General features: G+C 40.2%; 2 protein-coding genes across 2 annotated transcripts in view; both read right to left on the reverse strand.

Moving 5' to 3' along the window:
* Positions 1 to 12,952, reverse strand: part of Aven (apoptosis and caspase activation inhibitor) — a 135,187-nt gene that overhangs the window by 7,475 nt on the left and 114,760 nt on the right. The window lies entirely within an intron of this gene.
* Positions 10,038 to 11,295, reverse strand: LOC103160404 (dynein light chain roadblock-type 1-like). Its single transcript, XM_035447137.1, is given in 2 exon segments — positions 10,038 to 11,036; positions 11,038 to 11,295. Coding segments are annotated over 2 exon segments (291 nt in total). The 5' UTR covers positions 11,257 to 11,295; the 3' UTR covers positions 10,038 to 10,964.

The following is a 12,952-nucleotide window of genomic DNA, read 5'->3' on the forward strand; positions in this document are numbered from 1 at the left end:
CCCAGAAGCTTGGAGGAGAATTCTCCAAGAAAAACTTGAAGTCTTAAATACCTACATTACTAAATAAAGAACAAAGGACAAGAATACAATTGTTTTATAGTTAGTTGGGAAAAGCAAAACAGAAGCACAAGAAAAGAACCAACTTTCCATTCTTTTGGCAGTAAAGTGGCTGGAACCCAATGCTTTGCACTTGCTAGGCAAGTGCTCTACCACAGTTATACCTAAAAGTCCCATTTCTTTTCTTAAAGAAGTACGCACATCGACCAGTCTTACCCATGTAATGGAAAGCCAGGAGAATTGTCTCCTAACAGTGGGGGCAGGGGCTGTCTCTGACTCTGTTACCTGCTTTTGGGACCCTTTCCTTCTACTGGGTTGCCAAATCCTGCCTCAATAGGAGAGGAGGTACCTAGTCTTACTGCAACTTGATATATCATGGCTGACTAATATACATAGGAGGCCTGCCCCCTTTTGAAGAGAGGAGGAGTGGATGGAAGGAAAAGGGGGAGATTCAGGGGATGGACTGAAAGGAGAAGAGGGAAGGAAGAGAAACTGATCGTGCTAGAAAATTTTAATTAGTTAATAAATGTTTAAAATTAAAATTAGCATATATTTTTTCAGGAGGGCTAAATGTCTCAGCAGGTAAATGTATTTGCCACCAAGCCTGTTAACTTGAATTTGATCCCCTGAGACCAATATGGTGAAAGGAGAGAACTACCTCCCAAGTACTGTCCTCTGACCTCCACACACTCTATGTGGCATGTGTACCAAAATGCATACACACAGACACATATATACACCCGCATAAAAGAAATAAACATGGCTAAGAATGGTGATACACACCTTTAATCCCAGCACTTGGGACACAGAAGACAGTGGAACTCTGAGTTCTAGGCCAATCTGGTCTACATAGCAAATTCTAGGCCAGCCAGGGCTCCACCATGAAATCCAGTCTCAAAAGAAAGAAAGGAAGAAAACATGTGTGTACATGCATGTGTGTGGGTACATGTACTAATTTCACTGTCACCGCCTGTGCAATTAAATAATGAATTATCAATCCTAGAAAAATAAAAGAGATGAAACCATGACAATCTGAAGAAAACAGACTGTTATTGTTGTGCTAGGAATGAGTAAGAAAAGATTCAGAAAATTTATAATAAAATGAAGCGGCTCTCTCAAAATTCAATTGAAAGCAAAATGGAAGAGCATAACTGAAATACACAGAATTTCTAGGAATAAAGCATAATAAACATTTATTAAAAACAACTAGTTCAAACTTTTTGCCAAGGGAGATGAAAAACAAACATCTAATTTAGTCTACAAAGTCAATATTCAGTTAAATTTCAAAAAGATTCATCAAAATAAATTTTAAAAAATATGTAAACCAAGATATGCAAGGTTTGTTTTTTACGACAGTTTCACTATGAAGCCCTTGCTGGCCTGGAACTCACTATGTAGACAGTAATAGCTTCAAACTCCAGGAGCCACCTGCCTCTGTCTCCCAAGTGTTGGGATTAAAGGCGTGCACCACTACATCAGTCCTAAATGTCGCTTTTCAAAGGGTGAAGAATTTGTCTTCAATTCTGAAAATGCATTAAAAAAATCTTAATAAAATAGAGAGCTACTCATAAAATAGTGAAGTGCCGAAGAGACGCAGGTGTGAGGACATTCAGACAACAGAAGAACATGGTATCTGTGGAGCATCAGTCTTTATTAAAGCTAAAACATCCCAGGTGGGATACTCAAAAACATATTTTATATGGATCAAAGACATAGACATTTGGGGATGGCAGAACAACAACAAACAAGGCTGAATTTTGAAGTTAAAGAAGTAGAAATTTAATTCCACAAAATTAAGATATAAAAAATTTTAAGTCTTCTGTGATAATAAAACCAAACTCTAAGATGACACGGTGACAAGAACTATTTCCAGCACAGACAAAGAGCTATTATTTCTAATATATAAGCAGCCTCTGTGAGCCAATAAGAATATAGCAACCCAGGAGAAAAGTAGGACAGGGGAACGCTATATGAAGAAAAATGGATGATTATATGTAATAATTAAAAAACCAGTCTTGGAGGTTTTAAAATTAGTCAACAGCTGACTGCTTTATTCAATGCTGCTTTGTCATTATTATGTGTGGGGTACATTGTGTTTATGGGTGCACATGTATGCATGTGTAAGTGGAAGCCAGAGGGGTCATTCCTCAGGCTGCCCACCTTTTTTTCTTTTTTCTTTCTTCTTTTTTCTTTTTTCTTTTTTAATTAGCTTTATCACTAACTTGGAGCTCCCAAGGCAGGGTAGGCTGGCTGGCCAGTGAGGCCCCGCCTCCCCCTGCCCCTCCAGTGCTAACATCACATGTGTACACCACTACACTCAGAATTTTCTTTTAAAGTAGGTTCTGGGGATCAAACTCAGGTTTCTCAGGCTTGAAGCACTTTGCTGACTAAGCCAACTCCGCAGCCCCATGTATGCCATTCTGAATATAATGAATGATCATAAGCCCTTAAGATTATAATATAGAACCAGGATAAGACTCAATAAGAAGGCATACTGTAGTTGTTTCTAATATTTCAATAATTTTAAATATGAACAGGTTTAATAATGATTGACTAACTTGTAAGCCAATCTTTTTGCTGAGGACTAGAACTGCCCTCCCCACAAATAAATCCATCTGAAGAAATCAGCACTCTGAGGATATAACTGAAATATCCAGAGAGATGAGAAGTACGTAGGCAGTTAGGCTGCCTTCAAGGACTGCGCTCTGCTCCCAGCACCTGCCAGTTCTACACAAGGGATCTTAGAGGCAGCAAGCAACAGTTTAGGTGGTGTGAAGCTGGGGGGACGATCTCCTACTCTTCCACATGGGTGAACACAAACAGCAGTTTAGAACCAGAAAGGCACAAGAGTTAAAAAGTTGACATTTTTCAGGTCCCAAGCCCTGCATACTAGAAGCATAACTAACACTTGAGCATCCCTTATGTTGGAGGTGTGCTGTGAGTGAGTGCAAGCCTCAGGCTGCAGCAACAGTCCAAAGCTATCTCCAGCTTTATACGTTAAGGAGAAGAAGGAAGAACAAAAGGCACAGTAGAAAAAGACCCACAGAGACTGACATACTGATGATATTTCATAATCTATGTCAAACTTTGTAGAACAGAAACAGCTAAAAATCATAACAATGACATTCATGAAGTCATTTCCGACCCACAGAAAAATCAAGTATGTATAAAGAAGAAAAATTTAAGGAAGCGTGAGATTATCTAAAATACTACTTTCAGTAAATATCACAATGATATAAGTTAACAGTAGTTTGGTTTGGTTGTTTTGTTTTGTTTTGTTTTGTTTTAAGACCTCACAGATCAGGCAGGATTGGCCGGTGTTGGGAAAAGTGCTTGTACAGGCCTGACCTGAATTCGTTTCCTAGAGCTCACAGTGGAAGGTTTTCTTCTGACACTACATTCGTGCTGTAAAATACATATACTCCCACCCTGCTCTCTCCCCCTCTTCACCCCTCTTGCCCACACCCTCTCATTCTCTTTAACACACATAATAACAACTGATAAAAACCAAGTTTTAAATAGTCCTCATGGAGAAAGCACATAGAAGCTAATTGCAGGTAACAAACTTGCTAAAAGAAAAGGACTGCTATGTGTCGACTGCTAACCCCTCTCATTCTGGCACTTAAGATTAAAGAACATTAGCATTTCCAGACTGTGAGCCCCAGAACAGAAGTTCTTCTAAATATTACTAGAATATTCCTTCTGAATCATACCGTGACATGCATAAAGAATGGAGGCACTACCACCTGTGCCCCTTTCGTGCAGGTCAGGCATCTGGTTGTGCACAGTCAAGGGCTTCTTTAAGAAACAGTGCACAGTGAGTCCACAGCATGCTCAACTCTACTCCAGCACAAAGGTGCTGCAGCACATCCTTCCACCAATGGCATGTTTCATGGCTTACAAGAGATCATAGGGCAGTCTTACTGGACACCCACACATCCTAAAGCAAAGCAAAAGATGGAGGCTGTTTTATAGGCTGCACACTCTCTCCTCTCTCTCTCTCTCTCTCTCTCTCTCTCTCTCTCTCTCTCTCTCTCTCTCTCTCTCTCTCTCTCTCTCCAAAGCTGACTCTGCAAATAAGAATGGCAAATGCAGGCTAAGATGCTTCCTAAAACGGCAACTTATAGAACTGCTAAAAGAGCGGGTGGAGTGAGGGTTGAAATGGTACAAAGTGCACGGCTGTGCTTTCCTTTTTCGTAAAAAGTTTAGGTGTCAGTGCTGGTGCACCCAGACTATCAGGGGAAGGCTAAGAAGGGAAGATTGTGAGTTCAGAGCCAGCCCCATTTAAAAGCTGCAAATCATTCTGCTCCAGCGACAGAGTTGATGTGCACACAATAAAAGCTGAGATGTAAGACAGATTTTATTATGTTTTGAAAATCCTTGCTTTATTGCCAACTGTGGTTATCTTCTATAGCCAAGATAAAGAGGTTCTTCTCAAAAATCAACTACTTGTATAAAGACACAAGTATTAGTAAATTACAGGGGTACTTTAAGGTTGCTTCCAAATATTCAAAAAGAGGCTGGGGAGATGGCTCAGTAGACAAAAGGGCTTGTACAAGCACAAGGACAGGAATTTAGATTCACCTGAAACCACCTAAAAAGCCAGGCACTGTCTTGCTTGCCTGTAACCCCAGCACTGGAGGCACAGAGACAGGCAGACGTCAGGGCTTGTTGGCAAGCCAGCTGTGTGAAAACAGTCATTCCAGGTTCTGTGAGCAAACTGGTCTCAGGAATTATGACATAAAGTGATGAAAAGTGACATGTAACAGCCTCTTCTGGACTCTGCACATTCACACACACAACACACACAATACACACACACACACACACACACACACACACACACACACACACACACACACACACACACCAACACAATGAAGAAGTAAATCAAAGAGTTTTGAAGCAGCACACAATACTCTGATTTCTGAGATTCTCTAGGTTAAGCTCATCACCATCAAAGAGATCTCTAGCTCCAGGTGCTGATGAGACACAGAGCCTTTACCCACCTCAGACAGAGGCTGATAACTACTGAATATGGCAAACCTGTTTGGATTGCTGTTGTGACTGCCTGCACGAATAATCTCACAGCTGTCAATGCCACCCAGGAAAGCAACAGGCCTGCATGGTGCCAGGACAAGATTCACTAATAGAAACCTTACAGTAATGTTTTGATTAAGCTTGTGTTATGTTTGATTATTTGTGAAACAGATAAATATCATTCTATGAAAGCCTTTTAAAACTAGGTAGATCTACATGTACTGACACTGAAATATAACTATTGCCTCGATTATATGAAAATAAACTTGTAGAATATGAATATGATCTGTGATCTCTCCCGCCCCAGTCTCCCAAATCCTGGAATTACCATACCCACCTACTGTTCTGAGTTTTTAATCATGAATTTGACCCATATCCCTTGCTTTGCTAGCTCTGGACAAGCACTTCACTGGAAGCTCCATCCCTGCCCCCTCCCCATCACCATTCCTTACCCTCAACCAGGACCCAGAGTCTGGGAAATCACACATGAACACTGTAAGCTCCCAAGGAAATAAGAGGCCAAATGATCTCCACAATGGTTGCCATGGAGATGGAAGGCCCTAGTTGTTCTTTCTGAAGGTTCCTCATCTGTGAAACAGCAATGTTTGGAAAATCAGAGTAAATTTTATGTCCACAGACTCATACTGGTCAATCCAAGAAAGATCCAAGCTCAGCCTGTAAGGTATAAAAATTCTCATCACTCTCAATCTTTAGCCTTTTCAGATTTATCATTTTAAATATGGATGTCCTTCCGTGTTTGATTTAAAACAGAACAGCACCTAACACTGTTATTGTGAGGTAGACACTATAAGCCATTAAACTATCTTAAAAGTTAGGCCAGGCTATACAAGCAAGCGAGCAATCAAAAGCTCTTGCCCTGCTCAACTGTGACTTATAATTCGTTTCTTACCAGCTGTGGGGCTCCCGAAGCCCCCAAGCATCAAATATCCATCCACATTGAGCTTTACATATAGGATGTGCCTATGTTTCTAACACCCCTCGAAACCAGGTGATCATCTGCATGGAGTATGTGAAGGGACAGCTAGGGGGTCAGAGATTGTAGAGTTCCAGACTTGGTGAGAGAAGCATGATGCACACACACATTCTGGAACTTAGAATTTTCCTTCTGGGCTGACTCTGTATCTCTGTTAACAACGTGGTAAATTTTTTATATCAATCATTTTTACAAGAAAGCCAACATCACACCCTAGCACAGCAGTCCAAGACAAGAGTAAACAATCTGAGAAGACTGAATAAATAAGAAAATCCAAAGAACTTCCAAGGAAAAGGATGTCTTTAATTTATGGAATCCCAAGTCAGCTAGGGTCAAGTGTAAGTGTGCATAACTAACACATGGATAATCATGGAAGCTCAAGATAAAAGGCCAGACCTCTCTCAACCAAATGATGTCTAGACAGGCCGCCAAAGATTGGCCTGGTAGCCCAGTCTCCTCCCAGTTCACTGCTCTGCCAGAGAGGCCCTTCTCACCCATCTGAGATGAAGGCCAGAGCTCCTGCTATTGAGGCAAAACTGCAACATCAAGAAGGAAGAAGAGTTAAGGGGAAAGGGACACATGGCATTCGTCACCAGCTCTGGAGGTTGACCAGAAACTACATGTAACAACTTGTTCCCACATCCTTCTCATACATCACACTATTTGTGCTGAACCAAAAAGAACATAATGTAACGTTTCCCCGAAGTCCTTGTGCCAAATAGAAGTAAGGGTTCTCTTCTCATAGAGAGAGAGAGGAGAGACAGCTCTGTATAGTTTTGGGTGGTCCTGCATGTGCAGTGGGTCAATACCAACATCCTCTAGGGTAGGACGTTATGTCTAGGGAAACGTGAACCTCTCCCCCCCCCCAGATATTTCAGTGACATTCCTATAACATTTAAACTTCTTTGTATGGAATTTAGTTTCGAGAATATGCCTTTCAACCTACCCATCTTGCTGATCTCAATATGGGATAAGTGTGAAACAAAATTTACCCTTCCAGCAAAATGCAAGACCGTTTTACTGAGTCAGCACTATTTTCTACGGTATGACAGGAAAATACCCTCTTTGCTCTCATACAGACCAAGTGAACAAAAGTTCCATGAGACAGAAAAGTAGCTTAAGAGAGGTGAGACTCCCTTTCTTGCATCATTTTTCATGTACACTCAGGTACATAATGCTATCTTTGTGCTGCAGATTAGACGAGATTTAACATGGGACATGAGAGTAGGGAAGGACTATGAATACAGATCTAATGGGAAGGGGAAGGGGAGGCAAAGAAGAGGGAATTGGAGGAAGAAAGATCAAACATTGCATGTTTTCTCTCATGAAGAATCCAGATTTAAGATACATGTGTGCATGCGCACATATGAGAAAGCAAAAGGAGGGAGGAGAAGGAGGAGAGGACAACGGGGGTAGGGGGCAAAAATCAGACAAGGTACAGTGATTTACATGCATAAAACTGTCATATTAAGGGCCAGTGAGATGGCTTATGGCAGGTAAAATGCTTGTTGTGCAAGCCTGATAACCTGAGTTATTATACTTAGAGGTAAAAGAAGAAAACTGACTCACAGGTAGTCCTCTAACCTCCACACATGTGCCATGGTATGTGCATAACTCCCTCTGTACACGTTACACATAATATATAATATTAATAAAACTTAAATGTCATAATGAAACCCATTCCTTTGTATGCTAACAAACATTATATGTATATAAAGGATTTTGTCCCCCTAAAAGTTTATTTGTATTTCATTTATAATCTGACATCCCCAAAATTAACTTTTAACCTAACAACCCCAGGACTAACTTTGTTGGTTATCTCAGCTGGCATAAACCATCACATAAACAATCAAAGGGTTCAGATCTGACCATTGATGCACACTGCCCAAACACACACACACACACACACACACACACACACACACACACACACACACACACACACACACCACACATACACTGTTAATGCCTACACAAGAAAAAACAAAGACTACAATAAAGGAGAAGTCTTATTTATTCACTCAACAAAATTGCATACAGCTACACATGGCAGGGTGCTGCTCCAAAGAAGAAAACTGAATAATTTAATGCCCACCTGAAGTGAAATCATGAACACACAATCAACTACAGAACACACAGCGGTAGACACGAACATGAAAGTATCGTGGTAGTGTAGAGGAGGATGCAACCCAAGGGGTGTGGAGGCAGGCGAGGCTTCCTAGAAGAGGTGAGACCTAATCTGAAAGTTGACAGAAGAAAAAACTAGCAAATTGTAATGAAAAGCACAGTCTAAATCAGAAGAGGGAAATGCAGCTCCTGGGGGCCCTACAAGCAGTTGGGTGTTTCTAGAACATAAAATGTGATAGAATAATGAAAGGGAAAAAGTTACAAATGGAAAAATACATTATAACTGAAGATGTCAGATTAATGTTCATATTAAAAACAACCCCAAATTACTATTAATAAATAGTTCATCCCATCTCAAAGGCTCATGTTTTATATCATTAATATCAATATTCCTATTATCTTTAATGTAAGCTCTATAAAATACTTTGGGAACTCAGATGTGATATACTTCTCACAGATACTCTATGAGACATTACTTGAAAATACCTGCAGAAAATAGCCATTTTATATTTTGAACACTGCAGAATACTATTGTTATTTGATTCTTTCTTTTTGATGCAGAGTATAGAACCTGGGGCAGAACTACATCTCTGGCCCTGTTTTCCAAACTATACATTAGAATATCAAATTTTATTCCAGTAACAAAACCATAAAATGGATATTATTTAACTACAGAAGGAAAAGACCTTAAATGGTATATAAAGTAAAAATGTAAAACTCTAAAGCCACATTATTCAAACACTGGTGGGCTTGTATATTTATTAATTACCTGGTATTTAGTCCAGGCCTGCCTTGAATTCACAATCCCCCTGCCTCACAGCCTCTCCTGTACTGGAATTCCAGGCATGTGCTACCACAACTGGTTTATGGTGTCTTTAATCTCAGTCAGTACAATTATTCTCTCCAGTGCCAAGATCATTTCTGTCTATATCCAGTGGGTGTTTCTGTTTTTATTGTCCTTTCCTCTACTGGCCTTGGACTTTGTTTTGAGAATCATTAGTAGACTGATAAAGAGGATCACACTGTTCCCTGGATTTTTCTACCTCACATATCAATATGTCTTAATTATCTATTTCTCTACCTCCTCCCTTTATTCAACTCAATGAGTATGAGTGAGTTTCTGCATGGAGGAAAAATCAGCACTGGGTTTACTTTCTCACTTCAGTGTGTTTTTTGGTTTTGGTAAAAATTATTTTACTGAGCTGTGATTTAAATGAGCAAACATTATCCAGAGTAATTTGTATTTTAAAGGATTTTTGATTAGGCTTATTGTCCAAAATTAGAGCACATAAAAGCACAAACTGATGCCGGGCGTTGGTGGCGCACGCCTTTAATCCCAGCACTCAGGAGTCAGAGGCAGGCAGATATCTGTGAGTTCAAGGCCAGCCTGGTCTCCAGAGCGAGTGCCAGGATAGGCTCCAAAGCTACACAGAGAAACCGTGTCTCGAAAAAAAAAAAAAAAAATCACAAACTGTAGTTTCCAAAGGTACCAATTTGCCACACACTGGTGAAGGCAAGTCCCTACATGGTGCACCAGAGTGGTCCTACTCTTCTGACATTCATGCATCTAGGTCTTCTAGTTATAGTTTTCCTTGTTGCCAGATTCAGAAAAGAAATTCACTAAAGAGGTGTAAAGTATATAAGGTTGAGAGACATAAAAAGATAACTTTGGGTTGGTAATGCAAGTTAGGATAGAAAGTGAATTAGGTACAACCTTTTGAACTCACCAAGATAGGATAGATATATTTTCTCTGAATTTGTCAGTTGCTAATGGACTAAACATTGTTGATGTACTTATTGCCTGTATATATTGTATATAGTTGTTGTACTTATTGCATATAGTTTTTCTTACATTAGTTATAACCTTTTATGTTATACAAAAAAGGGAAAATGTGGTGATAATCTTGTTCGTACTCTAACAAATATCTTAATGCAGAGTTTTTATTTTTAGCCTCTAGGCAGTGTTTGCAGGAGTTACAGTAGTATGTGCAACTATGAACTTTGTGAGGGTCCCAGCCCATTCCCATGGAGTCAAGATGATTTCTGCACATTGCACACACTGTAGTCTACCATATGCTTCTGGGACTACTGAAATGCCTGGCACACTGCAGACAGTTAGAAACTGTGCTTATTACATAAATCTATATGCACAAGGATGAATGAGCCATTGAATGAATACATAATTCTAAGACTAAACCAAAAAATTACACTAAGTGGTCTGTGTGTCCTAAAAGGGTGAGGAATGGAGAAATAAGAAAAAGCATTTTCATGAAGTTTGCTAAATAAGTAACAGAAATGTAAATACAGAATTATGTGTGCAGTCAGCATTTTTTGGGACTGAGGGCTTCTGATGGAAACAAGTGGGAGGGAGTTAAAGATGACATAGGTCTTCTATTGCAGTTTCTCTCTCTCTCTCTCTCCTTTTTTTTTGGTTTTGAAGTTATTTTTAGTTAAAGAAAAAAAAGACTTTCCAAGGGTGACAAAGTGAACTAAAGGTCAGAAGGAAACTGGGTGTGGGCTTATCATAAGCTCTTACTCCAAAGCTTGAAAATGAGAACCGAGCTTTCCTAGGAACTGACTGGATCACCCGAGACACTCCTTGTTGGGGTGGACAGAGATACTCTTGATCAATGGCATGTTCTACATGGGTTCTCAGGCAACCACCATGTGCCTACTGACATGACTATCACTATTACTCTTGGGGGACCTCAAATTAAGGAATGACACAGGAAGCTGAGATAGTGGCTTATACAGTTGGATTCTGAATCACAATCAGGAAATAGTCTTTATCTGGTGCAATCATAATTTCATTTTTTTTTGGAGCGAATTTGAAGGAAGTTTAGGTCATTCTGGGGGTGAATTTCACGCACAGTGCTCCGTGCCTTCAAGATGAAGTTGTGCATGAGGTTGGCATACTGTGTAGTAGTGGGGTTGTCTATGGTGCTCTTGATGGGAATGCCTTCTGTGTTCACCACGATGATTCCTTGCACTGCTTTCTGGCTCTGAAGTCTCTTGAGTGTTTCCTCCACCTCTACCATGTCAGAACGATCCAGCAGCTCCAAGTCGCTGATGCTCAGCGAGTTCCCCGCCTTTCTCTATTGCAGTTGCTCTTAAATGGCTCTTGAAAATGAAGAGAAGGAACTAAAGATATCCCAATACGTAAATATTTTAGTGGTTACTACTGAAGTCTGTACTACCAACCTGTAAGATGGTAAGTTGTAGCCTGGTTGTTTAAAGGGATTATAACAAGTCCTAAGATACCAAAAAGCATAGCTTTAAAAAAATTCTATTTGTTCATAATAAACAAGTTTTAGAAGTTCCTCCCAGGAAAAATTTTAATATATAGGAAGGGATTTATACAAACAGCAGCCTTGCTTATATTAGAAGGCAGGAGCTCCCTTGGGCATGCCTGCTTTTTGAAATGCTGTTTGCAGTGCATAATGATCTCATTTAAATTCTTTTTTAGACTTTAAAGTTTGTTCTTTTTGTATTTCATATTTCCTGAAGCAGAGCTGGGGTCACCAGTGTGAGGAGTGATGCACCGTGAGTAGACATGGAGTGGGGTTGTGAGAACCCCAGTCCTGTGTGCCAGGCACTGAAGATGCATGCTAACAGCATGCCCACCTGCTCTAAGTTTCTCCTGGTACACTGTTCTGACTCAAATAGAACGTGCAACAAACCAAAATTAACTGGAGCTCCACCCACATACAAGTTCCACCTGAAGGTTCCTCAGTAAAACAATGGGAAGAAACCATCCTGTTGATGCCAAGAGCTCTTCAACAGCCCCTAAGCAGCTCAGACAATGGAGCCAGGGGAGCAGCTGTGGCTACTTGCACACAGGCAGGACTTGCTCTCTTCTGGCAAGAGGAAATAAAACCATTGGCACCTGACACTGAAGCCTAACCGAAGGGTGAATGAGCTAACTAGCAGCTGTAGTTGGAGTGGTAGGATTGTCTGTCTTCCAACAAGCAAAGCAAAGAAAGCTGCAGACCTGTCAGATGTAAAGAAGCTACAGATCTGTCATATCCTTTCCTTATAGACAACCTTCAGGATTCGCATCCCAACATCAAGCTAAGGTTTGAGCACTGTGCTTCTGACATAAATGTTCCTAAACTGGAGTGGATGTGTCCAAGAATAAAATATATGATGGAAGGATTTTTGTATGTTATTGTATTTTCCCACTTACAATATATTTGTTGCACACTTTTATATAAATGTGTACTATGCCTACCATGCCAGAGATGAAACACTGGTGATACAGAAAGCAGCACAAAGAACCTGCCCTCACAAAATTTATATTCTAACTAAATGTTTATTAGCACTTTTTGTTGGTCATGTTTTTGAGACAGGTCTCAATGTGTAGCTCTGGCTGACTACATAGATCAGGCTGGACTTGAACTTATGACAATTTTTTCTGCCTCTGCTTAAATTTCAGGGGGTTTTCTACCACAATGTATTTTTCTCCACTCCCCTTCCACCTTTCCTCCTGCCCCCCACGTTCCCAATTTACTCAGGAGATCATGTCCCTTCCTTTTTTCCCTTCTTATGCAGATCCATGTATAGGGTCCCTTAGGGTCCCTCTTTGTTACCTAGGTTCTCTGGGCTTGAGGACTGTAGGCTGGTTGTCCTTTCCTGTATGTCTAATATCCACTTATAAGTGAGTACATATTATATTTGTCTTTCTGGGTTATCTCGGGATTTTTTTCTTTCTTTTTTTTCCCGAGATTTTTTTTT

The sequence above is a fragment of the Cricetulus griseus genome, chromosome 6, assembly GCF_003668045.3.
Source record: "Cricetulus griseus strain 17A/GY chromosome 6, alternate assembly CriGri-PICRH-1.0, whole genome shotgun sequence".
In the NCBI taxonomy this organism is placed as follows: Eukaryota; Metazoa; Chordata; class Mammalia; order Rodentia; family Cricetidae; genus Cricetulus; species Cricetulus griseus.